The 26,484-nt window shown below is 38.1% G+C and overlaps 1 protein-coding gene and 1 long non-coding RNA gene across 2 annotated transcripts; both read left to right on the top strand.

The window, feature by feature from the left end:
- Positions 1 to 6,874: 6,874 nt before the first annotated feature.
- Positions 6,875 to 8,594, top strand: LOC112191824. The gene is made up of 6 exons (XR_002933158.2): positions 6,875 to 7,066; positions 7,181 to 7,350; positions 7,521 to 7,572; positions 7,873 to 7,964; positions 8,210 to 8,265; positions 8,353 to 8,594. It is a non-coding gene; the product is annotated as an uncharacterized LOC112191824 (long non-coding RNA).
- Positions 8,595 to 24,696: 16,102 nt separating this feature from the next.
- On the top strand, positions 24,697 to 25,077 carry LOC121052324. The gene has a single exon (XM_040517061.1). It carries the CDS (start codon positions 24,697 to 24,699, stop codon positions 25,075 to 25,077), a length of 381 nt encoding a protein of 126 aa, XP_040372995.1.
- The last annotated feature ends 1,407 nt before the right edge of the window (positions 25,078 to 26,484 follow it).

Raw genomic sequence — 26,484 nt, 5'->3', positions numbered from 1 at the left:
GGAGAACGTCAAGAGAACACAAGGCTTGGCCTTCAAGAACACGAACAGCCTTGGAGAAGTCCTAAAGCTCTTCACGATAAGAGGCTTTTTCTGAATATTTGGAGAGGGTTTTGGAGAGAAGAGAGCTAAGCTAATGAACTGAATTTTGTATGAAGTAGTGATGATTTTGGAGTAGAGAATGGCTGCTATTTATAGTGGAATTCTCATCGCTTGTGATGCAATCATGGCCAATCATCTTGAGGTGATTTCTCCTCCAAATTTCCTTGATCTGCTCATGACAAAGTCTTGACTTTTCTGATCTCTTTTCCCCATTAATGACTCATTGTATATTCTTTGAATAGTGACCAGATACATCCCTTATTCCTCTCCTTTAAATTGCACTAATATCTTCTTTCAATTGTGCACATAATGAACTCCTACAATCAAGAAAAATCAGAAATTAATTGGTGTCTATAATCAATAGAAAATAAGATAATCAAGAATAAATATTGATTACAACCACTCCCTTTTATCTCCTTGAATTCTTCCTGATTTTTCCTTTAAGTTTTCCTTCAATTCACCACTCAAGAGTTCTTAATTTTATGGACTCTCATTAAAATAGAAAAATCAGAAATAGAAAAGTTCAAATGAAGAAAGTTTCCTAAAACAAAATAGGAAATATTTCCTAAAATGAAAGAGGAAAGTTTCCAAAATGACTTGTCCTTAATTTACTCTCATTTCTGCTCTTTTTCGCTTGTTTTCTCCATTTCAGTCCTTGAAGTACCTGAAAACATAAACTATGTTATAATTATTAATTTTAAGAGAATAACTTAGCCAAATGAGGGAAAATACATATTAAAAATGTCACACTTTGTGCTCTTATCAAGCTTTTCTTGGTCTCCACCTTTTTCTCTTTCCTTTTATTTCTCCCTTGAATATCTCCTTGCCGAATTCTCTAGGGTTTTCTTTTTAATTCACACGGCAAATCCTTCTTTTCCTCTTGCTTTGGACGGCAAGGAGTCTCCTAGGGATTATCTTTCCATAAATATTTCCCTAGAAAATCTCAATCGAAATCTTCTTTATATTTTCTGATTTTCCACGTCATTTTCCTTGTTTCTCTCTTGGCTTTGGACGGCAAACTCTCCTAGGGTTTAATCATTGCGTCACAAACCCTAATTGTATGGGCTTTCGTGGGCCTTTGATCCAATTTGCCGAAAATCCAATGAGTCATGAGAGTTCTTGGGCCTTGTTGCTTCAACTTCAAGCCTTGTCACCTTCCAACGTCATAACACTTCATTTTTCCATTTCTTTTTCATGGTAACGTTGGAAACTTCATAGGTAAGCTTTCCTCCTTTTCGCAGGGTTTCCTGGTTGAAGCAGGAAAACTTCTTTTCTTCATTTCTGCTCATTTCCGTGGTTCATTGTTTCTCATTTTTGCTCCCCTTGACTTTCGCAAGCTCCTCTTTCCATTTATGAGTTCATTTCCACTTTTTAGCTCCGAGGTCCTGAAAATAGAAACTTTCTACAAATGAAACATAGAAACTTACTAAAAATGAAAAATAGAAACTTTCCTAAACTAAAAATGGAAACTTGCCAGAAATGAGAAATGGAAACTACAAAAATGGAAATTTTCTACAAAAAGGAACTTTCCCAATCAAAGAATGGAAACTTTCCCAAACAGGGATTTTTCAAGGAAATGGCGCAGAAAATGTAGGGAAAAACAGTTAAAACGTCGCATTAAAATGCTCCTATCAGTTACAACCAAGTCCTACTTGTGTATGTGAAGATTATGTGTTTCAATTAACTCTCGAATGTGATAACGCTTTGAGCAAGCGCATAATTTAACCCTGAAATGTCATCGTTAGTATATAGTAAATAGGGATCGTTCTATTCCGGGGATTGAGGGTACACCTGTAATTGCAAAAACAAATTAATAAAAGTAACAAGTATTATTTACAAAAATAAAACAAAGAATAAAAATATATACAAATGAACACAAAAGGGGGTTTTAGGATTATTAAATTAAAAGTTAAAGTAAATCAAATAAAGAAAACGTAAAAACATATATACAAGGGTGGAACGCAAGGAACAAAGATCAAAACCAATTCCATGTAATCAAATTCGATTCAAACCCTATAATTGTTCATCTAAGTCATGAGAAAGGAGTTGATCATGTGAAACATTCGAAAGCAAATGATTTCCCATATTTTACTTTTCAATGCTAATTAACCTAAGCGAAAGCACCTAGATCAATCCTATCAAACATGCATTCAAGCACTAGAAAGCTAGTTAATCATAACATGTTTAACGCATTACACATAGAGAAAGGCTATCAACTCAAGTGTACAACTTAGTTATGGAAAAGTCCACCTAATTGCAATCCTCTTCAATTAAATTCGATTCTTGTCCAGAACCTTTACTACTTTTGATTCAAGTTACACAAAGCAAAAAATTGATTCATGTTCTTAAACCTAGCACCAATTACATGCAAATCCTATAAGTGTCGACCCAAATAAGATAAACATATAAAAGTTTTCTGTAAAGCAAATTTAATCGAACAAACTCACATAAGCAACTTAGAATCTCAATTATAGAATTCGAAAACTTTATTTAAACATAGAAATTGGGCTTAAACTTTGCCCTAAACGTTATTGTTAACTAGAAACAAGTTCATACGAAATCAAACAAGGAAACCAAAAAGGTTACAAGGAAAAGGAACGAATTACACCGTGAGTGGAGATGGAGATGGAGAGCTAGATGGTTGGATCTTGAATCTTGGAAGCAAGCCTTCAAGGTGGATGATGGAGGATATGATCTTCACGGCTCATTCTTCTTCTTCCTCTCCTTGCTTGAAAACGCAGAGCTTTGCAACTAGAGAATGGAGAGAATTTTTCTGAATGAAGAGGTGTTGTGGTGTTGTTCTTCTGTTTGATGGTGTGTTGGTGTGTAGAATTGTGTAGAGAATGCTCCTATTTATAGGAGGATGACAACTTAGTCTCCAAGTCTTCAAGATTGATCCACACAGCATTAGCCAATCAGAGAACGCCACGTCAGCTCTGCTATGTCATCCAGCCAATAAGAAACCTCCAATTTAACACCTTGATTTAGGGAGATTATTTTTGAATTAATTGCATAATTATGTTCTGATTTATCTCCTCAAATAACTATCCAATCATGCCACACAGCTTCGACCAATCACAGAATGCCATGTCAGCTCTGCCATGTCACTCAACCAATCAAAAAGCTCCAAAATAAATCCATAATCTTTCCAAATATATTATTGCTGATTTTCCCAAGATTTAATCTGATTTTTCTCTTAATTTTCGGCCAAAATACTCTTGAGTGAAAATAGGAATGAATCTGGACTTGTTTTGGACTTTTTCTCCCTTAAATCTCTCCATGGCATCATTATCCTTGATCCTCTCTTAATTTTTGACATTAACTCCATGATTTTCACAGTATCTCCATGATTTCCCATGAAAAAATCAGATTTAATCTCCCATAATATCTCCCACGTCATCATGTTGTCTCCTAATGCTTTCAGGTTTCCTAGCCTCATCAGGATTCCTGCGTTGACTGGGATTCCTAGTTGGACCAGGAAAACTCCATTTCTTCATTTCAGCTCATTTCTTCTCCATTTATTTCAATGTACCTATAAAATAAAAACTAAATTAAAAATGATTAAATAAAGGAAATAACTAAGAAAAATATGAGGAAATAATTATTAAAACGTCGCATAAAAATGCTCCTATCAAATTCCCCCACACTTAGCTTTTGCTAGTCCCTTAGCAAAATCAAAACAAAGACACAAACTTAGACTCAACGAAATTTAAAGAAAGAAAGACTCAAACACACGAAAACTCTATTGCCCTTCAACATTTTGTCTCATAAATCTCCTACTTTCATAACATCAAGATTAGCACTCAACCAAGAATCAATGTTTAGGCATTCGAGAGTTAATTAAAACATATAATCCACACATACACAAGTAGGACTTGGTTGTAACAATGGTGGTGGGTTCTGTTAAGCATGTTTCAGACAAGTATGATTCATATCCTCACAAGGTGTATCCACTCTTTCTTCTCTCATAATTCAAGGCAATGCTTAAAAGCTTATAATCACTCAATTATATGTGAGAGAAAATAATTTGAGGCAATCAAATAGCTCACATATATAAGAAACGAAAAGCACTTTGTGAATATAATTTTTTTTTTTTCAAAAGATCTCATGAAAGATACCAACTACTTGCACGGATGGACCCAAGCCATATGTTCAACTCTTGTAACTCATCTCCACAGATCAAAGGCTGTCCCATCTTAAGGATCAAGAAGGTCTTCTCAAAGGTTGTAATGGGGCTAAGGCTCAAGGTTTTAAGAAATGAAAGGTAAGGATTTTAACAAAGTGTCCTAAAAACCTAGCAGAGCTCATACTGATGTAGAGACTTCTAGAAATCCACCAAGGCATTGCAAAAACGTCATGTCCTTCCTAGGGGTAAAATAAAAGGGCCTAATGTCTTCATGTTCGGCCCAATCTTCACTCTAAACTTCCCTTGAATTCTTGTGAATTGGACAAAGACCAAATTTTTCAATAGTAGGCCTTCAATTCAAAACGATCTCCAAACTAACCAAGTATGGGGGACTAAAATCCATAAACAATTTTTCTTTTCTTTTTCTTCATTTTTTTTTTTTTTTTTTTTTTTTTTACAACTTTCACACAATTTTTTCTTTTTCATGAACACTCTACCCCTACACTTGAACTTTCACCTCTTCTCATCCTTCATCATTGACGCCAAATCCTCAAGTAAAGTCTCAAAATTAGCCCTACTAAGTTTTTAGAACAAAGGGTAAGGTTGTAACTATACTAAGATTTAGGTTAAAGATTTTAAGGGTAATGAAAGAAAAGGCTTAATGTAGGCTCAAAGGGGTTTATCTAAGGGAGTCCCACGACGGGCACAAAAGGGGACACAGGCTTATTTGGCAATGGTGATAATTCCTATGGTGCCTCTATCCTTTCCAGAATCAGGGCCATATATTGACAAACGTCTCAACAAGTACAAGAGTGAATTCTAGCATTCTCTTGTCCATCAAACTTAATCTATGGCAAGTAATCAATCAAATGAAAGAATAATGAGATCATCAAAACATCGCCAAGAAAATAAGAATATATTTTTCATTTATCACTCCAAGAAAAAGGGACATGGGCTCAATATCTCACATGGGCTTTTATGAATCAAAACTCATCTTAACATGCTCATATTTTGTACCAAGGTTACGAAATCCATATCCAGTACACATGCATACATTTTTCATATATCTCAATTAACCAAAGAATACCATTTAAAACCATCTCAATCTTGTGATCCTCTTTTAGCCATAATTTCGGAGATATAGAATCATCCTAGACAGTTGAAAGGGCATCCTATGACTCAAAAATAAAAACAAAACAAATGAAAACAAATTTTTTTTTTTTTTTGACATTTTTCGATTTTTTTGTATTTTTCAATATATATGACTCAAGACAAAAGTATAACTAAGACTCAATAAATAAAAGCAACAAATTTTTTTTTTTTTATATTTTGACATTTTTTTGTATTTTTCAATATATATGACTCAAAACACAAGTATAAATCCCTTCCCCCACACTTAAGTATTGCATTGTCCTCAATGTAATCAATCATAAGCATGCAATGAAACAATTAAGCATATATAGAAGACATTTATGAAAATAAATCATAAAATAAAAGAGAAAAATTGAAAAATAAAAGAAATAGGGAAAGAGAAAGCAAATCTGTGTTATTGACTCCTTCACAGCTGCTTCTGAATTGGGTTGCCTCCCAAGCAGCGCTTGAATTTAACGTCTTTCAGCCAGACGGTACCTCCATTAAATAAAGTTAGTGACTACAATTAACAAAGAAATACAAAAATTATAAACAAGTAACTATAAATTATGGTACGCCTGAATTAAGCGCACAAAATTACCCTGCAAAAGACAATTGTTAGTATAGGATAAGCAGGGATCGTTCTATTCCGGGGATTGAGGGTACACCTGTCAATGTAGGACAAACAAACAATTAAAATTAAAACAAAGTATAATATTCACAAAGGTATTCACAATTATAGACATTATTTATGAAAATAGGGGGGGATTTTGTTTTTGGTTTTCTTTTTCGAAAATAAAACTAAGTTAACAAAACAATTAAAATGTAAAAACATAAAAATACAAATGGAATGAGAGAACAAAGATCAAAATCGAAACATATGATTAAAATTGACTCAAACCCTAATATTGTTCATCTAAGTCATGAGAAAGGAGTTGATCATGTGAAACATTCGAAAGCAAATGATTTCCCATATTTTACTTTTCAATGCTAATTAACCTAAGTGAAAGCACCTAGATCAATCCTATCAAACATGCATTCAAGCACTAGAAAGCTAGTTAATCATAACATGTTTAACGCATTACACATAGAGAAAGGCTATCAACTCAAGTGTACAACTTAGTATGGAAAAGTCCACCTAATTGCAATTCTCTTTAATTAAATTCGATCTTTGTACAAAACCTTTACTACTTTGATTCAAGTTTACACAAAACGAAAAGTCGATTTCATGCTCTTAAACCTAGCATCATTCATATCAAAACCCACTACACCAATAACGGGCTATAGTGACGCTGGCTAGTGACGGAATAATGAGACCGTCTCTAATGAGTAATGGTAGAGGCGGAAATCTCCACTACACCACAAATTAATGTTAGAGGCGATGTTCTTCCGTCTCTAATGCTATGGGTCCTACCATTTGAATTCAGTAAATAAAAGATAAAATAAAACTCTCTTCCTATAAAAAAAAAAGAAAAAAAAAGAATAATGAAATCACCGTCTTTTTTATTTTACAATGACCGTGTGTTATCTACCCTTTCTCTCTCTCTCAGATTGCAGAGTCTTCTAGGTCGCCACGCCTCCACTACCTTCGTAAAACCGCCAACACCCTCTCATATCTGAATCAAAACTACCCCAAACCCTATCCTTCATCTTCGTCCTGTTCTAGATGAAAGCTTTTGAATTGGAAATTTCTCCGAGTATTACCAATTGGTTTGTTCAATTTTGCTGTTTAGTTTAAATTTAATGGTTCGGAGTAGAAATTAGGTTTTGGTTTGATGGGTGTTCTATTGATTGGTTGTATGTTGCCTTTGGTTTGAATTGCAGGTTGCAAACTTGTATTTGTTTGCTGGGAATCCTAAATGATCGATTGGCTAAGATTATTGAGGAGGAATTGATACCAATCAATTACGATAAACAATGGCGATGAGAAACTTCAGAACAATTGTGCGGACCATAGGCCTAGCTCCTGTTCTCCAAGTCCCTCTTCAATTGGAGTATGTATATCCTGCCCCTCTCTCCCTCAAATGTTTATATGTGGATGCATGATGACAACCCAAATCCTTTGATTGCTTATGAAAATTGCGTCATTTAGTAGCAATTGGTAGGAGTAAAGTTGCGTAATTTAAAACAATGTCTAATCTATTTGCTGTGTCATATTTTGTAGACATGGCTAAAGCTGGGTTTCGTAACTTATCTTTTACTCTCATGGATATCAGGTAGCTAATATGTATGTTTTATTATATATAAAGGGCAGAAGCTTTTGTTAATAAGTGTAGCTTGAATACAAACACACTGATACGTAAATAACTTGTGTTGCTTTTGAGTTTCGATTTGGCAGTAATTTTATCAGTTTGCTTAAGTATTGGTGCTGCTGGCCCTTCACTTATAGCTTTCTCATTTATTTTTTTGAAGTATTGGGTTTCCATTACTCTGCCCAATTATACTCAATTAAGAGAGATGCCATCAATATGCGATTGATAATCAAATATGCAACCTTTTGTATTTTTTTTGTCCAGATCCCTATAACTGCCATACGGAACATGAAAACCAATAAAGAAGCTGCACCATGACAATGTCATCAAGTTGAAAGAGATTGTGACATCTCCAGGTAGTGTAGACTTGCAGTAGTAATTTGTTATAAATAGTAATACTTATTTGTTACTTGTGTGTATACAACTATAGACATGCGTTTGTAATGTGCTTTTTGTTCCCAGAAATAGTTTTATTCATTGTCAAGTTTCACACTGCTATCTGTAATTTGGGTGTTTTATTCATTGTCAAGTTTTTCACATTGGTTTTATCTTATCTGATATCAGCAAATTTCAAACTTAATCTGTTTTCTTGGAGTTGCAGATGGTAACTAGTATAAAGGGGGCATCTATACTTAATTCACACCCCATTTTGTCCAGGTATGGATTAGGTGTTTTAATTTAGCTTTATTAGGCATAGTAGGTATCTATCACTGCATTGACCTATTCTGTTTTTCCATGGCTTAGGGAAAAGATGATGCTGGAACTTGGGCTAGGGAAAATCACTGCAACCTGAGAATACTGAAAGAGTTCATATGTTCACTGGTCTTTTTTGTTGAAAGCTGCAGCTACACTGAAGTGTGAAGAAGAGTATTTAGTTATTTTTTGTTCTCTCTTTTTAATGTTTTAGTTCTGGGAGTGTAATCGCTTGAACTTATTGTATGTAATTTTTTAATAAAATCATTAGTTTTAATTTTGTTGTTAATATACATCATTTGTTCAGCTTTTTCTTCTGCTTTTTATGTATTATACATAAAAAGCAGATTTTTTTTTTATATTATATTAATACTATTAGAGACAGATTGCGTTGTCCCTAGGTTTTCTGACGCATGCTGCCATGTGGCAGTCAATAATTAATAGAGACGGATAGTTGGAGTAAGCTGTCTCTAATAGTTTTTAGAGACGCAAGAAATAGGGACGAATTACTAGTTCGTCACTCATACTTTTAGGGACGCATTTGTACGTAATTTAGTCCCTAATACTTCTTTAGTGGCGAAACTTGATTGTCTCTATAGCCCATTATTGGTGTAGTGACCCTAAGTGTTTGCAACCACATAAGATTAAACTACAAAAGTTATCTATAACGCAAATTTAATTAAACAAACTCACATAAGCAACTCTCGAATCACAATATATGAATCTGAAAATTCTCAATTAATCATAAAATTCCAGAAATTAATATTTGTTCAAACACATATGTCAACTAGTTCATAACCAACGAAATTCAAAGCAAAGGTTACAAAGGAGAATCGGATTACACCGTGAGATGGGGATGGTGATGAACGATTGATGTGGTGGTCTCTTGAATCTCGAAAGCAAGCTTCAAGGTTGGAGATGGATGATGGATGCTCACGGCTATGCTTCTTCTCCCTTTGTGATGCCCCGGAAATTCATAATTATTTTCTGAGGATTTTTCCAGAATTAATTTTATAACTATTGGACGGTTTCGTGGCTCGTGGATGGAGCGGAAGTGTTTCGGGCGAATAATTAATTGAAGAATATGGTTTTAGGGGGGTTGCCAAAGGTTGACTTTTTATTCGTTGGGATTCTCCGAAAACTTCCTTCACGAATGATAGGAGCATTTTAATGCGACGTTTTAACTGCATTTCCCTACACTTTTCTGCGCCATTTCCTTGAAAAATCCCTGTTTGGGAAAGTTTCCATTCTTTGATTGGGAAAGTTCCTTATTGTAGAAAGTTTCCATTTTTGTCTTCATTTTTCATTTCTCATTTTTCATTTCTCATTTCTGGAAAGTTTCTATTTTTCATTTTTAGTAAGTTTCTATTTTCATTTTTTAGAAAGTTTCTATTTTAAGTATAGTTTCTATTTTCAGGACCTCCGAGCTAGAAAGTGGAAATGAACGCACGAATGGAAAGAGGAGCTTGCGAACATCAAGACGAACGAACATGAGAGAAAATGGCCCACACATTTGAGCAGAAATGAAGAAACAAGCTTTCCTAGTCCAACCAGGAAATCCTACGAAATGGAGGAAGGCTTCCCTAGCAAGTTTCCAACGCAACCATGAAAAAGAAATGGAAAAATAATGTGTTTTGCGTTGGAAAATGAGAAGGCTTGAAGATGAAGCAACGAGGCCCAAGAACTCCTTGGATTTTCGGCAAATTGGATAATGGCCCATCAAAGCCCATGACACTAGGGTTTGTGACGCAAACCCTAGCCCTAAAGATATGTTTGCCGTGAAATTGCATGAGAGAAACAAGGAAGAGGCGTCCAAAAATCAGAAAATAAAGAAGATTTTCTATGGAGATTTTCTAGGGTTATTTTCATGGAAATAAATCAAGAGATAAAACCCTAGAAGACCTAGCCGTCCAAGCCAAGAGGAAAACAAGGGGATGCCGTGCAAACTCTAGGGAATTCGGCAAAAGATAATGAAGAGAAAAACAAGGGTTTTGCCGTGAGGAAAAATCAGAAAAAAATAAAGAGATTTCGTGGAGATTTCTTAGGGAGCTTTTAAAGGAAAGAGAATATGTGTTGAACACAAAAAGCTCTCAAAGGAGTCTAGGTTCGTCCCCCTTTATTCTCTAAATATATTGTTGCCGAAATTGGTGAAGGAAATCAGAAAATATCTCTTTATATTTCGGCAAGATTATTTAGGGAATTCATATTGGAATTTTGTGATTGGTTGCACCACCTCATAGGGCTTATGTGGCAAGCAAGCATTGGAGGAAATTATGTGGAGTTATATCATTGTGCCGTGAGTTTCATTAGGGTTAGACGGCTTGGAGAACAAAGGAAGCCGTGCTCCTATATATTCATCTCTTCTCTCAACGTCAAGGGGTTCCAAAGTCCACACTTTTACGTTCTACACTTTGAGAAAATAATTCAGAAATCTCTCTAGCTTAGCCGTGCTCCTCTCCATCCTCTAGGGCAACCACGAAGTGCAAGCAAGGCCAAGGAAGAAGAAGACAAGCCGTGCACACCATCCACCCTCCACCTTGAAGATTGCTTTCGAAATTCAAGAGACCACATCATCACTTCATTCATCTCATCTCCATCACGGTGTAATCCGATTCTCCTTGTACCTTTGCTTTGTATTTTCGTTGGTTTTGCCTTAGTTGACACATATGTATGAACAAGTATTGTTTTCTGAAATTTTATGATGAATTGTTAATTTTCAGATTCATATATTGCGATTTATGGTTGCTTTTGTGTGAGTGTTTGATTAAATTTGCATGATAGAAATCTTTTGTATGATTATCTTGAATGGTTCGAAACATTTAGGGTTCTTATGTGATTGTTGCTACGAATTTGAGAACATGAATCAACTTTTTGGTTTTGTGTTCTTGAATCGATAAGTAGTAAAGGTTTTGTACAAAAACCGAATTTAATCAAAGAAGATTGCAATTAGGTGGACTTTTTCATACTAAGTTGCACATTTGAGTTGATAGCCTTTCTAGGTGTTTATTGCGTTAAACATGACATGATTGACTAGCTTTCTAGGGCTTGATTGCATGTTTGATAGAATTAATCTAGGTGCTTTCACTTAGGTTAATTAGCATTGAAAGTAAAATATGGGAAATTGTTTGCTTTTGAACGTTTCACATGATCAACTCCTCTTGCATGACTATGATGAACAATGATGAACTTGAATTAATTTTAATCATGAGTTTCGACTTTGATCTTTGTTCTTGCATTCCATTTGTATTTTTATGTTTTTGCATTTTAATTATTTAGGTAACTTAGATTTTATTTTCGGAAATTAAAACCAAAAACCAAAAACTCCCCCCTTTGCGTAAATATGTCTATATTTTGTAAATATTATACTTTGTTTTAATTTTAATTGTTTAATTGTTTGACAATGACAGGTGTACCCTCAATCCCCGGAATAGAACGATCCCTATTTACTTTATACTACTAATGACATTTCAGGGTTAAATTGGTCGCTCCCAAAAGCGACATCAATTTTTGGCGCCGTTGCCGGGGATTGAAAAATCATTTGTCATATTGTGAATAATATGTGTTTTGTTTATATTGTGACCGAAAAAAAAAAAAAAAAATTACTTGTTAATTATTTTGTTTATAATTGTCGAAAATTAGTAATTACTTACTTAGGTTGATTATTTATATTGTTGAATACGAATTTTAATTGTGAGTTGTAAATTAAAGAAGGAATAGGTGAAGTCGTGTTTATTAATATTGGCCTAAACCCCTTATTGGTACCTAGTCCAGGTCCCTTAAGGTTGAGGGCGGCCTTTATTAACATTCATTGAACTGTCTTCACACTTAGGACCTTTTATATCCAAGTAAGTATAGCCTATGTGGGATGGTGTCTAGGAAGGGGACAACGCTCATGACTGGTTCTTGAATCCAGAAGTGCGTGCAAATGAGCCTAAACCACAATGTGGGAGTAGCTCATGCCAAAATGGATTCTACCTCTCGTGGTCGCCCTCCCCTACCTGGCCATTTCAGTAAGGTTGCCCAAAGGATGTAGGAGAGACTTAGTGTCTTGACGATTATACTTGGGCCGCACGTCCACTTGATTTACCGCTTGGAATTTAATTCGAAATCAATGGTATTTATAACAAAAGAAAATGTTGTGATGCACCTAAGGTATATTGGATTAAACATAGTCTTGAAAAGGGTAGCTGTTTCAGCCCCATTGCACATCGAGACTCCCTGTTCCCGTACCTAAGTGTTGAAAATAATTGTAAAGAAAAGGAAAGAATAGAAGTAATTTTACTTAATTTCGTAAAAAAAAAAAAAAAAAAAAAAAAAAAAAAAAAAAAAAGAAGATAATTAGATGTGAATAGTGACGTTTTGTTTGTTTGTGTGAAAGTTTTGTGTAAATGGTGTCTAATCTTGTTAAACAAAGGAAATGTAAAGAATTAATTATAAATATTGTTAAATTCTTGATTTATTATAAGTGTGTAAATTCGTATGAGTAGATAAGGGCCCTTTTGTTAATATTGGCCTTAACCCTTCATTAGTGCCTTTCTGAGGTCTTATGAGGTTGAGGGCGGCTTTTATTAACATTTGGAGAACTGTCTAACACATGAGTTCTTTTCAAGCTGAGTAAGGGGCATATAGGTGGTGTCTTAGGTTGAGACCCTGGGTGATGGGTTCAATTGGATCTCAGAGATACTATAGACCGTGCGTAAACCACAATGTGGGAGTAGCCAATAGGGGCCTAAACCTCAATGAGGGAGTAGCCTCCGTAGTGTCACCAAAATGAGTCCTCCCTCTCACTTACCTCTTAATCTGGCCATCTAGCCTTCTGAAACAAAGGAAAGCAACTTATGTCTAGGCGACTATCCCTAGATCGTATCTCACCAATAGTAGTGGTTTCTATTGGGCTCGACTTACAACTTGTAATCAATTGAGATATTAACTTTATTTTGTAAAGATAATAAGATACTTGAACATAACCTCCACTTGTAAATTGTGTTGTTTTGTGCATTTTATACTTGTATAAATTTCTTTTGTGGTTTATTTGTGAAAAGATTGTGGATAGTTGTAATTTATACTTCTCTTTATACTTGTATAAATCATAAATAGTAAAGTCGTGAATAGTAACTTGTGAATAGTGACTCGTGAATAGTAAGGTTGATGTATAAATCACTAATTTGTAATTAACTCACTTTTTACTTTGCTAACTTCTTTGAATTTTGATGATGTTCAGGATTCCTATGAATGACCGAGCCTTTTAGATCCTCTACACTAAAGGAAATTGAAGCAAGGCTCGCTCGCTTGAAGGGTCCTTCACTTCTTGAGCAGACAAGCCCTTCCCCTTCGACACACAGAGGGTATATCTTTAACGAACAAGGGAAGAGGACCTACTGTTCTGAGGAGTCTACATCACCTACACCAAGTCCATCTCCTCCTTCACGTTCACCTTCACCTGTGATTTCGTCCAACTCTACACCACCACCTTCACCACCACCTGAAGAAGTCGGAGAAGAGAGAATGGCATCTATTAGGGAACTTTCCACTGCAACTGTTGAAGGAGGACCCCCTACAGGCATAGTATACCCTCCCCCTGCAGCTGGAAGACAAGCAGAGTTCGAGCTAAAGAGTGGTTTGTTGCACAAGCTCCCTATCTTCCATGGACTTAATATGGAGGACGCTAACAAGCATGTTCGAGAATTTCAATCTGTTTGTGCAAACATGCAACCACAAGGGGCAGATGAGAATCTTCTGAAGATGAGAGCATTTCCATTCTCCTTAGCTGACAGAGCCAAAGATTGGCTATATGAGCTTCCTGCAGGACGTATCACTTCATGGGAGACAATGAGAAAGGCTTTCTTGGAGAAATACTTCCCAGCTTCTAAGGTCATCACACTTAGAAAGAAGCTTAGTGGAATAGAGCAAGCTCATGATGAGTCCTATGCTGCCTACTATGAGAGGTTCAATTCCCTACTTGCACAATGCCCTCAACATCAGATGAAGGATGAGACCCTACTCACATGTTTCTATGAAGGACTCTTACCCTTGGAAAGGCAAATGTTGGATGCTGCAGCTGGAGGAGCTTTTGTGGATAAGTCCCCTACAGTTGGGAAGGAGCTGATAGCTAATCGTGCCTTGAACTCTCAACAATATGAGGGGGTAGGACACTCTACTCGTAGGGTGCATGAGATGAGCAAGAATACTGCAATTGAGGATCAACTGAATAAGCTTACTCTCCTCATGAACCAAGTGGTAAGTTCAAAAGGACCTAGTGCAACAATAGCTTGTGGGGTATGCTCTATGCAAGGGCATGTTACAGATCAGTGCCCTCAACTTAATGAGAATGGAGGATGGGAATCTGCAAATGCTATTGGAGGATATCAAGGAGGATACCAAGGAGGACCTCAACGTCCTAGACATGATCCTTACTCCAATACGTACAACCCAGGATGGAGGGACCATCCCAACTTCAAGTGGACCAACAATGATAACGTTCAGAATCCTCTTGGTGGGAACTTCCAACGTCCTCAAGGGCCTTCATTCCAAGGATCATCTTTTCAAAGGCCCTACATGCCTCCGCCTCAACAGAACTCAGGACCTTCAATGTCTCACTATGACAAAACGTTGGAAGCCTTGACTAGTTCCACCCAGGCCTTGACAAACTCTACTCAAGCTTTGATTCAAGGACAACAGACCCACACTAAGGATATTGCAGATCTTAAGAAACAGATGGGCCAAGTTGTGGACTTCATGAGCAAGATTCATGAGACTGGGAAGCTTCCTAGTGGCACAATACCTAACCCTAAGGGTAATGTGGAGAATGCATCAGTTGTGACTACGAGGAGTGGGAGACCATTTGTGGATCCACCCAAGCAACCCAAGAAGGTCCAAATGAGCATAGAAATTGAGGAAGACCAAGAACCCACCAAGTTGGGTATTGAGAAGGACCCTGCAACGTCAAAGGAAGAGACCAAGGCATCCTCATCTTTAAAGGCAAAACCGGAAATCAAAGGTAATAATTCTAACTTATCAAATTCGGTTATTGCTAACCCTTCTTCTTCTTGCATGCCCTTCCCACGCAGGTTTGCCCAATCTAAGAAGGATGAAAGTGACCAAGCTATCTTGGAAACTTTCAAGAAGGTGCAAGTAAACCTACCCCTCCTAGAGGCCATCAAGCAAGTCCCTAAGTATGCCAAGTTCCTCAAAGAGCTTTGCACTACTAGGAGAGTAAACCGTGAAAAGGAGGTGGTAAAGGTAAGTGAGAATGTCTCTGCCCTAATTCAGAGGAAGATCCCTCCAAAGTGTAAGGATCCTGGAAGCTTTACCATTCCTTGTACTATTGGTAACTCTAGATTTAAGAATGCCATGCTAGACCTAGGTGCATCTGTTAATGTTATGCCCTACTCTGTTTATGAAACCCTAGGTCTAGGGGAACTTAAATCTGACAATGTTATCATTCAGTTAGCTGACAGATCCAATGCATACCCTAGAGGTTTGTTGGAGGATGTGCTTGTACAGGTTAACCATCTTATCTTCCCAGCTGATTTTTATGTACTGGAAATGGAGGACTCCCCTGTAAGTTCCACTCCATTGCTTTTGGGACGTCCTTTCTTAAGGACAGCTAGGACGAAGATTGATGTGTATGAAGGCTCTCTTACAATGGAGTTCGATGGTGACATCATTGGCTTTAACATCTTTGAAGCCATGAGGTATCCCCTAGAGGTTAATGATTGTTTTTCTGCTGACATTTTAGATGAACTTGCGCAGAAAATGTTTGATGTTATGCATGAGGATACCCTAGTCACTACCCTTGAGAGTGGGGTAGGCTATACAAAGGAAGGCGTCACCATCCCAGAGGACAAGTTGAAAGACACTTGTGAGGAGAAAATCATTGAAAACGTCTCCTTCCTTGAGGCATCACCCTTCATAGGTAAGTCTGTTTCTCCCTTGTCCATTCAGTTATCCACTAACAAGACTTTACCTTCAGTGGTCCAGGCCCCAGAACTTGAGCTAAAACCTCTTCCAGACCATTTGAAGTATGTCTACTTAGGGGACAAGGAAACCTTGCCAGTGATTGTGTCCTCTGCACTAACAACTCCACAAGAAGAGAAGTTGGTGGAAATGTTGAAGCAACACAAGACCGCCATAGGATGGACATTGGCGGATATCAAGGGAATCAGCCCTACAACTTGCGTCCACAGGATACTTCTAGAGGAGGGGTCTAAACCCACTAGAGAGGCTCAACGTCGTCTCAACCCTCCAATGATGGAAGTAGTGAAGAAGGAGGTTATCAAACTCCTTGATTGTGGGGTAATCTACCCTATTTCTGACTCCAAGTGGGTCTCTCCAGTTCAGGTCGTGCCCAAGAAGTCTGGGATCACTGTGGTAAAGAATGCTGATAACGAACTGGTGCCCCAAAGGACAGTAACAGGCCACAGAGTATGCATTGACTATAGGAGGCTCAACGCAACCACAAGGAAAGACCACTTTCCTCTGCCATTCATTGACCAGATGCTTGAGCGCCTAGCTGGACATGACTACTATTGTTTTCTAGATGGATACTCTGGTTACAACCAGATTGCAATTGCAAATGAAGATCAAGAGAAGACAACCTTCACTTGCCCCTTTGGAACGTTTGCCTATAGACGTATGCCCTTCGGACTTTGCAACGCTCCAGGTACCTTTCAGAGGTGTATGGTAAGTATCTTTTCAGATTATATTGAGAAAATCATAGAGGTATTCATGGATGACTTTTCAGTTTTTGGAAAGAATTTTGATGATTGTCTTAATAATCTGGAGATAATTCTGAAACGTTGCATGGAAACTAACCTTGTCTTAAACTGGGAAAAATGCCATTTTATGGTTAAACAAGGAATAGTTCTAGGACATATTGTCTCTGCTAGGGGTATAGAGGTTGATAAAGCCAAGGTTGATATTGTGCGTCACTTACCCTCTCCCACTTCTGTGAGAGAGATTCGTTCTTTCCTTGGTCATGCAGGTTTTTACAGGAGGTTCATCAAGGACTTCTCCAAAATTTCGAGACCCTTATGTCAACTGCTCCAGAAGGATGTGCCCTTCCACTTTGACAAGGAGTGTCAAGAAGCTTTTGACAAGCTTAAGGAGTTGTTGACATCTGCCCCCATCATGTTACCTCCAGACTGGTCCTTGCCCTTTGAGTTAATGTGTGATGCCTCTGACTACGCAGTTGGAGCCGTTTTGGGACAAAGGAAGGAAAAGCTGCCCTATGCCATCTACTACGCCTCAAGGACTCTCAATGATGCACAAATGAATTACTCCACCACAGAGAAAGAGCTCCTTGCAGTTGTCTTTGCCCTTGAGAAGTTTCGCTCTTATTTACTTGGTACCAAAGTTACTATCTTTACTGACCATGCAGCTTTGAAATACTTGATGACCAAGAAGGAGGCGAAACCAAGGCTCATCAGATGGATCCTACTCTTGCAAGAATTCGACGTGGAAATCAAGGACAAGAAGGGTAGTGAGAACGTGGTAGCTGACCACTTGAGTCGCTTAGTGCATGCAGAAGATTATCTCCCTCTGGTGGAGACATTTCCAGACGAGCAACTCTTTGGACTTCAGGTAAGTGAACCATGGTATGCAGACATTGTGAATTATATTGTGTCTAGAAAGATTCCTGATACCATGTCACGTGCTCATAGGGATAGGCTTAAGAAAACTGTTAAGCAATATGTTTGGGATGAACCTTATTTGTGGAAGTATTGCTCTGATCAATTGATTAGGAGATGTGTGCCTGAACATGAACATAATGCTATACTTTCTTTTTGCCACTCTAAAGCATGTGGGGGACACTTTGGGTCTAAGAAGACTGCGTTTAAGGTGCTAGAGTCTGGGTTCTATTGGCCAACATTATTTAGGGATGCACATGCCTATTGTTTAACTTGTGATAAGTGCCAAAGAACAGGAAATCTAGGTCCTAGAGATCAAATGCCATTGTCCAATATAATAACTGTTGAAATATTTGATGTCTGGGGTATAGATTTCATGGGACCTTTCCCTTCATCTTTTGGGTTTCTCTATATCTTACTTGCAGTTGACTATGTTTCCAAATGGGTGGAAGCAAAGGCCACTAGAACTAATGACTCTAAGGTTGTTGCAGATTTTATCAAGTCTAACATCTTTAGCAGGTTTGGAATGCCTAGAGTTCTCATTAGTGATGGAGGATCCCATTTTTGCAATCGGACGATTGAGGCTCTCTTGAAGAGATATGATGTCACACATAAGGTTTCTACACCTTATCACCCACAAACTAGTGGGCAGGCTGAGGTCTCTAATCGTCAGATTAAGGGGATATTGGAGAAGACTGTGAACCCCAACAGGAAGGACTGGTCCTTGCGTCTAGAGGATGCTTTGTGGGCCTACAGAACTGCATACAAAACTCCCATAGGTATGTCACCATATCGAATTGTCTATGGCAAACCATGCCATTTACCTGTGGAGTTGGAGCACAAAGCTTGGTGGGCTGTGAAGCAGTTCAACATGGATATGGATGCAGCTGGGCTTCATAGGAAGTTGCAATTGCAAGAGTTAGAGGAGATAAGGAATGATGCCTTTGAAAGTGCTAAAATTTACAAGGATAAGACTAAGGCATTCCATGACAAAATGATTCGAAGAAAGACTTTTGTTGTAGGTCAAAAAGTTCTTCTCTTCCATTCTCGTCTCAAACTCTTCCCAGGTAAGCTTCGTTCTCGTTGGATTGGGCCTTTTGTTATCACTCATGTGTTTCCTCATGGAGCTGTGCAGATAAAGAGTGAGCATACAAATAACGAGTTCAAGGTGAATGGCCACCGCTTGAAGCCTTACTATGAGGCATTTGTGGAACATGAAGTGGAGGATGTGCCCCTCCAAAACGTTCCAAACCCTGAGGATTAAATGGAGGTACAAGTCTAGGCTGAAAGACTATAAACATTAAGCGCTAATTGGGAGGCAACCCAATTCTGAAGTAGCTGTGGAGGAGTCATCAACGCAGATTTGTTTTATCTCTCCCTTTTACTTCTCCAATTTTTCTTTATGTTGGTAGTCATTTTCGTAAATTTCATCCCTATATGCTTAAGTGTTCCATTGCATGCTTTTTATTGATTACATTGAGGACAATGCAATATTTAAGTGTGGGGGAAGGGATTTACACTTTTATCTTGAGTCATATATTGAAAAATACAAAAAAATTGAAAAATGTCAAAAATTTAAAAATTTTCGTTGCTTTTGTTTTTGTTTTGAGTCTTAGGATGCCCTTTCAACTGTCTAGGATGATTCTATATCTCTAAAATCATGACTAAAAGAGGATCACAAGATTGAGATGATTTTTAAACATGGTATTCTTTGGTTAATTGAGATATATGAAAAATGTGTGCCTTGTAGTGGATATGGATTCGAAAACTTTGGTACAGAATATGAGCATGTTAGGATGAGTTTTGATTCATATAAGCCCATGTGAGATAATTGAGCCATGTTCCTTTTTCTTGGAGTGAAATGAAAAATATATTCTTATTTTCTTGGCGATATTTTGATGATCTCATTATTCTTCATTTGATTGATTGCTTGCCATAGATTAAGTTTGATGGACTAGAGAATGCTAGAATTCACTCTTGTACTTGTTGAGACGTTTGTCAATACATGGCCCTGATTCTGGAAGGGATAGAGGCACCCTAGGAATTTCCACCATTGCCAAATAAACCTGTGTCCCTAATTGTGCCCGTCGTGGGACTCCCCTAGATAAGCCCCTTTGAGCCTACATTGAGCCTTTTCATTCATCACCCTTAAAACCCTTAACCATGAAGCTTAGTATAGTTAAAACCCTACCCTTTGTTCTAAGAACTTAGTGGAGCTATCTTTTGAGACATACTTCGTGGGTTTGGTGCTAAGGATGAAAATTGAGAAGAGGTGAAAGTTAAAGTGTGGGGGTAGACTTGTCCAAAAAAAAAAAAAAATATGTGAAAGCCGTGAAAAATGAAAAGAAGAAAAAAAATGTACGGCTAGAAAAGAAAAGAAAGAAATATTTATGGATTTTAGTCCCCCATACTTGGTGATTTTGGAGTTTACGTTGAACTGAAGGCCCACTACAGAAAAATTTGGCCTTTGTCCATTCACTATAGTTCAAGGGAAGTTTACAATGAAGATTGGGCCCAACATGAAGACATCAGGCCCCTTTTATGTTACCTCTAGGGAAAGTGACGTTTTTGCAATACCTTGGTGGATTTCTTGAGGTCTCTACATCTACATGTGCTCTGCTAGGTTTTTAGAACACTTTGATAAACCCTTACCCTTCATTTCTTAAAACCTTGAGCCTTGGCCCCATTACAACCTTTAAGAAGACCTTCTTGATCCTTAAGATGGGACAGCCCTTGATGTGGAGATGAGTTACAAGAGTTGAACCTATGGCTTGGGTCCATCTGTGCAAGTAGTTGGTATCCTTCATGAGATCTTTAAAATAAATTATACATGTGCTTTCGTTTCTTGAATTATGTGATATACTTGCTGTCTTTCACATATACTTGAGTGTATAAGCTTTTAAGCATTGCCATGATCTGAGAGAAGAAAGAGTGGATATAACTTGTGAGGAATTGAATCATACTTGTCTGAAACATGCTTAACAGAACCGATCACCATTGTTACAACCAAGTCCTACTTGTGTATGTGAAGATTATGTGTTTTAATTAACTCTCGAATGCCTAAACATTTATTCTTGGTGAAGTGCTAATCTTGGTGTTGTGAAAGTAAGAGATTGCTGAGACAAAAAGTTGAAGGGCTATAGAGTCTGTTTCGTGTCAAGTCTTTAATTTCTGTTGAGTCTTAGTGTGTGTCTTAGTTTGATTTTGCTAAGGGACTAGCAAAAGCTAAGTGTGGGGGAATTTGATAGGAGCATTTTAATGCGACGTTTTAACTGCATTTCCCTACACTTTTCTGCGCCATTTCCTTGAAAAATCCCTGTTTGGGAAAGTTTCCATTCTTTGATTGGGAAAGTTCCTTATTGTAGAAAGTTTCCATTTTTGTCTTCATTTTTCATTTCTCATTTTTCATTTCTCATTTCTGGAAAGTTTCTATTTTTCATTTTTAGTAAGTTTCTATTTTCATTTTTTAGAAAGTTTCTATTTTAAGTATAGTTTCTATTTTCAGGACCTCCGAGCTAGAAAGTGGAAATGAACGCACGAATGGAAAGAGGAGCTTGCGAACATCAAGACGAACGAACATGAGAGAAAATGGCCCACACATTTGAGCAGAAATGAAGAAACAAGCTTTCCTAGTCCAACCAGGAAATCCTACGAAATGGAGGAAGGCTTCCCTAGCAAGTTTCCAACGCAACCATGAAAAAGAAATGGAAAAATAATGTGTTTTGCGTTGGAAAATGAGAAGGCTTGAAGATGAAGCAACGAGGCCCAAGAACTCCTTGGATTTTCGGCAAATTGGATAATGGCCCATCAAAGCCCATGACACTAGGGTTTGTGACGCAAACCCTAGCCCTAAAGATATGTTTGCCGTGAAATTGCATGAGAGAAACAAGGAAGAGGCGTCCAAAAATCAGAAAATAAAGAAGATTTTCTATGGAGATTTTCTAGGGTTATTTTCATGGAAATAAATCAAGAGATAAAACCCTAGAAGACCTAGCCGTCCAAGCCAAGAGGAAAACAAGGGGATGCCGTGCAAACTCTAGGGAATTCGGCAAAAGATAATGAAGAGAAAAACAAGGGTTTTGCCGTGAGGAAAAATCAGAAAAAAATAAAGAGATTTCGTGGAGATTTCTTAGGGAGCTTTTAAAGGAAAGAGAATATGTGTTGAACACAAAAAGCTCTCAAAGGAGTCTAGGTTCGTCCCCCTTTATTCTCTAAATATATTGTTGCCGAAATTGGTGAAGGAAATCAGAAAATATCTCTTTATATTTCGGCAAGATTATTTAGGGAATTCATATTGGAATTTTGTGATTGGTTGCACCACCTCATAGGGCTTATGTGGCAAGCAAGCATTGGAGGAAATTATGTGGAGTTATATCATTGTGCCGTGAGTTTCATTAGGGTTAGACGGCTTGGAGAACAAAGGAAGCCGTGCTCCTATATATTCATCTCTTCTCTCAACGTCAAGGGGTTCCAAAGTCCACACTTTTACGTTCTACACTTTGAGAAAATAATTCAGAAATCTCTCTAGCTTAGCCGTGCTCCTCTCCATCCTCTAGGGCAACCACGAAGTGCAAGCAAGGCCAAGGAAGAAGAAGACAAGCCGTGCACACCATCCACCCTCCACCTTGAAGATTGCTTTCGAAATTCAAGAGACCACATCATCACTTCATTCATCTCATCTCCATCACGGTGTAATCCGATTCTCCTTGTACCTTTGCTTTGTATTTTCGTTGGTTTTGCCTTAGTTGACACATATGTATGAACAAGTATTGTTTTCTGAAATTTTATGATGAATTGTTAATTTTCAGATTCATATATTGCGATTTATGGTTGCTTTTGTGTGAGTGTTTGATTAAATTTGCATGATAGAAATCTTTTGTATGATTATCTTGAATGGTTCGAAACATTTAGGGTTCTTATGTGATTGTTGCTACGAATTTGAGAACATGAATCAACTTTTTGGTTTTGTGTTCTTGAATCGATAAGTAGTAAAGGTTTTGTACAAAAACCGAATTTAATCAAAGAAGATTGCAATTAGGTGGACTTTTTCATACTAAGTTGCACATTTGAGTTGATAGCCTTTCTAGGTGTTTATTGCGTTAAACATGACATGATTGACTAGCTTTCTAGGGCTTGATTGCATGTTTGATAGAATTAATCTAGGTGCTTTCACTTAGGTTAATTAGCATTGAAAGTAAAATATGGGAAATTGTTTGCTTTTGAACGTTTCACATGATCAACTCCTCTTGCATGACTATGATGAACAATGATGAACTTGAATTAATTTTAATCATGAGTTTCGACTTTGATCTTTGTTCTTGCATTCCATTTGTATTTTTATGTTTTTGCATTTTAATTATTTAGGTAACTTAGATTTTATTTTCGGAAATTAAAACCAAAAACCAAAAACTCCCCCCTTTGCGTAAATATGTCTATATTTTGTAAATATTATACTTTGTTTTAATTTTAATTGTTTAATTGTTTGACAATGACAGGTGTACCCTCAATCCCCGGAATAGAACGATCCCTATTTACTTTATACTACTAATGACATTTCAGGGTTAAATTGGTCGCTCCCAAAAGCGACATCAACGAAAGTTGTAGAGCGCGTCGATACGAGTTCGTGGACATGTGGAACGCGAGAATCGGAGTTCGTATGAGGAAGTTATGGCTATTGGAAAAAGTTTCCATTTTAGTATATATAGGAAAAATCAGGGGCGTGACAGTTTGGTATCAGAGCGTAAGGTGCATATTTGGTGACAATCAATACTCCTCGAGTGATGGCCCGTCTGCAGCGGATCCCCATCTGATGCTCTTCGGTATTGATATAGTCATTGGGTATGCAATGAGTGTTGGAATGTGAGTCTTCAGGGTAGTGTTGGCCCAGTGAATAAGTTGTAGGAGCTTAAGGTAGTTTCTAGGAGTTATAGTCTTTTGAGGAATGGGGACCTTTAGATTTAACTCGAGATTTACGTAGGGGATAGAATTGTATCTTCTGACGTAGTAAGGTGGTTGATTTAGTCATGTTGTTGACTTATACTTGTAGTTGGAAGTTGTACAAGTATTAATCACAGGTTGTTATGCTTCTTAGGTGATGGATTCACAAGGAGGCCGAGCTAGGGGTCGAGGTAGACCCAGAGGCAGGGGTGGAGCCCGAGGTAGGGGCAGGATTCCTCCTCCTGTTGAGGAGATATTTGAGGATGAGTTCGAGGCATCGAATGTTGAGCTTCATGTTCCACCTGTTGTGGAGGTTACGAATGTTGTGGATCCCACTCGTTTGTCGAAGTTGGCAAAGGAGATTTCGAGGTTGGGAGGAGTTCCATTTCAGGGAGGTACGGATCACATGTTGGCAGACCAATGGATTGAGAATATGAAGACTTACTTCGAGATGGTTGTCTGTGACGACATTGAGAAGAGGAAGATTTCCACATTTATGCTCCAAGGCGATGCACGGGTGTGGTGGAATGGCACACAGAGGGTGATGGACGTGTCCACCATGACCTGGAATGAGTTTGTGGAACTGTTCAGGAAGAAGTACTTTCCGCCTTCAGTGAGGGAGCAGATGGAAAGGGAATTCATCTCGTTAGTCCAAGGGACTAAGAGTGTGAGGGATTATGAGGCTGAGTTCTCAAGGTTGTATCGCTTTGTGAGACAGATGGATGCTGAGAGCTTAGCTATGAAGTTTCAGTGGGGACTGAATGCTTCAATCCGGCGCGATGTCGCTGTTCTGGAACTGAAGACTGTGGAGCTCATTTTTGCTAAGGCTATGGCCATTGAGCAGGAGAACTTGATTTTCCAGGAGCAGGAGTCTGCTGAGAGGGACTCCCGAAGGAAGGGAAAGGCAACTGTTGAGAACAGTGAAGGGACAGATGCTCAGGGTGGGTTCTGGAAGAGGCGCAGGACTCATCAGCAGGCGCCAGCTAGGGAAGCGGCTGCACCTGCTAGGGTTGCACCTGTTGGGCTGGGAGCACCTCTGAGATGTTACAATTGTAAGGAGATTGGCCATACTGCTAAGGCTTGCACAAAACCGAAGAACTTGGCGTGTTTTACTTGTGGCCAGACAGGGCATTTCTCAAGGGGTTGTACCCAGCAGCAGGGCAGGGGACAAGGAAATCAGCGAGGACAGCAGCCTTTGGGGCATGTCTGAGTGGATGCTAATTTTCAGCAAAGTGTAGGGAATGGAGGTGTCTTATCGGCCTTAAGACTTTTCTTGCTAAGGCGAAGTATGATAGTGGGGAACCTAATTCCTTTGTGTGTTGTAACAGGCTTTGCCTGATGTCTATAGTTAGACTTTTGCGTGTGGCTTCCTTTTGTAAAGTACTGTTTTAGGTGGTATGTTGCATGATGCATTTTTCATTGTTGTAACAGAGGAGTCTTTTACAACTTTGTTTGTATGTGCGATACTATGTGACAATTGATGGGTAGTTCGGCCGAGGCTGAATCTCATCTTACTATGTTCGGAGATAGTTGGAATGCTTATTGTGATTTTGCAAATAGTTGACTGTGGCAAAAACCTAGAGTTTTATCGATTGATTTGAAATGAAACGTCATTTTGAATTTAGCAATGAGAGTGTTGCAATAATTGGTATATCGATGCAGATACTGTGAGGACAGGACTATGGACTCTTAGGTGGTTGTGCATAGTGTTGTAGTTGTGCATAATTGTTGTTGCATTGGTACGTGATTGAAACAGGTGAGATGTTTAGATTACCTCCAAGTGGGATGGTAGGATGCATTTGAATTGCGATATTAGGTAAGGTACCTATATCGATTGTTGAGCGAGATGCATGTGGTTGATCGTAGTGTTGTTGAAATAGAAGGTGTGGTGATCATCGTTAGTGTTTGGATTGTTTTTTTTGTATGGATTACAAAGAAACTTTGATCGGGGATAATTGACTAGTTCAATACCCTGTGGAGGCTTCAGAATGAGTGTTTTCTTGCAGGAGAATCAGAATTGGATTTTTGGAGATGAGTTTATGCGTACTTGTGGGAGTGGTACGTGTAAATTTCGGGACGAAATTTCCTTAAGGGGGGTAGAATGTGATGCCCCGGAAATTCATAATTATTTTCTGAGGATTTTTCCAGAATTAATTTTATAACTATTGGACGGTTTCGTGGCTCGTGGATGGAGCGGAAGTGTTTCGGGCGAATAATTAATTGAAGAATATGGTTTTAGGGGGGTTGCCAAAGGTTGACTTTTTATTCGTTGGGATTCTCCGAAAACTTCCTTCACGAAAGTTGTAGAGCGCGTCGATACGAGTTCGTGGACATGTGGAACGCGAGAATCGGAGTTCGTATGAGGAAGTTATGGCTATTGGAAAAAGTTTCCATTTTAGTATATATAGGAAAAATCAGGGGCGTGACACCCTTGGCCTTGCTTGAACTCGTGGAGATGACTAGAGGATGGAGAAACTCACAGCTATGCTAAGAAGATTTTCTGATTTTTTTCTAAAGTGTAAATTGTATGGGGGAGAGGAACTTCTCAACGTCAAAGAGGTGGGTATATATAGGAGCACGACTAGGGTTCACAAAGCAATCAGAATTTTCCACATAG

The sequence above is a fragment of the Rosa chinensis genome, chromosome 3 (genome assembly GCF_002994745.2).
Source record: "Rosa chinensis cultivar Old Blush chromosome 3, RchiOBHm-V2, whole genome shotgun sequence".
In the NCBI taxonomy this organism is placed as follows: Eukaryota; Viridiplantae; Streptophyta; class Magnoliopsida; order Rosales; family Rosaceae; genus Rosa; species Rosa chinensis.
This window is presented reverse-complemented; position numbering and strand designations above follow the sequence as displayed.

Coding starts and splice junctions, on each gene's coding strand:
- LOC121052324 (XM_040517061.1), top strand. CDS start 24,697: ATGGCCATTGAGCAGGAGAACTTGATTTTCCAGGAGCAGGAGTCTGCT.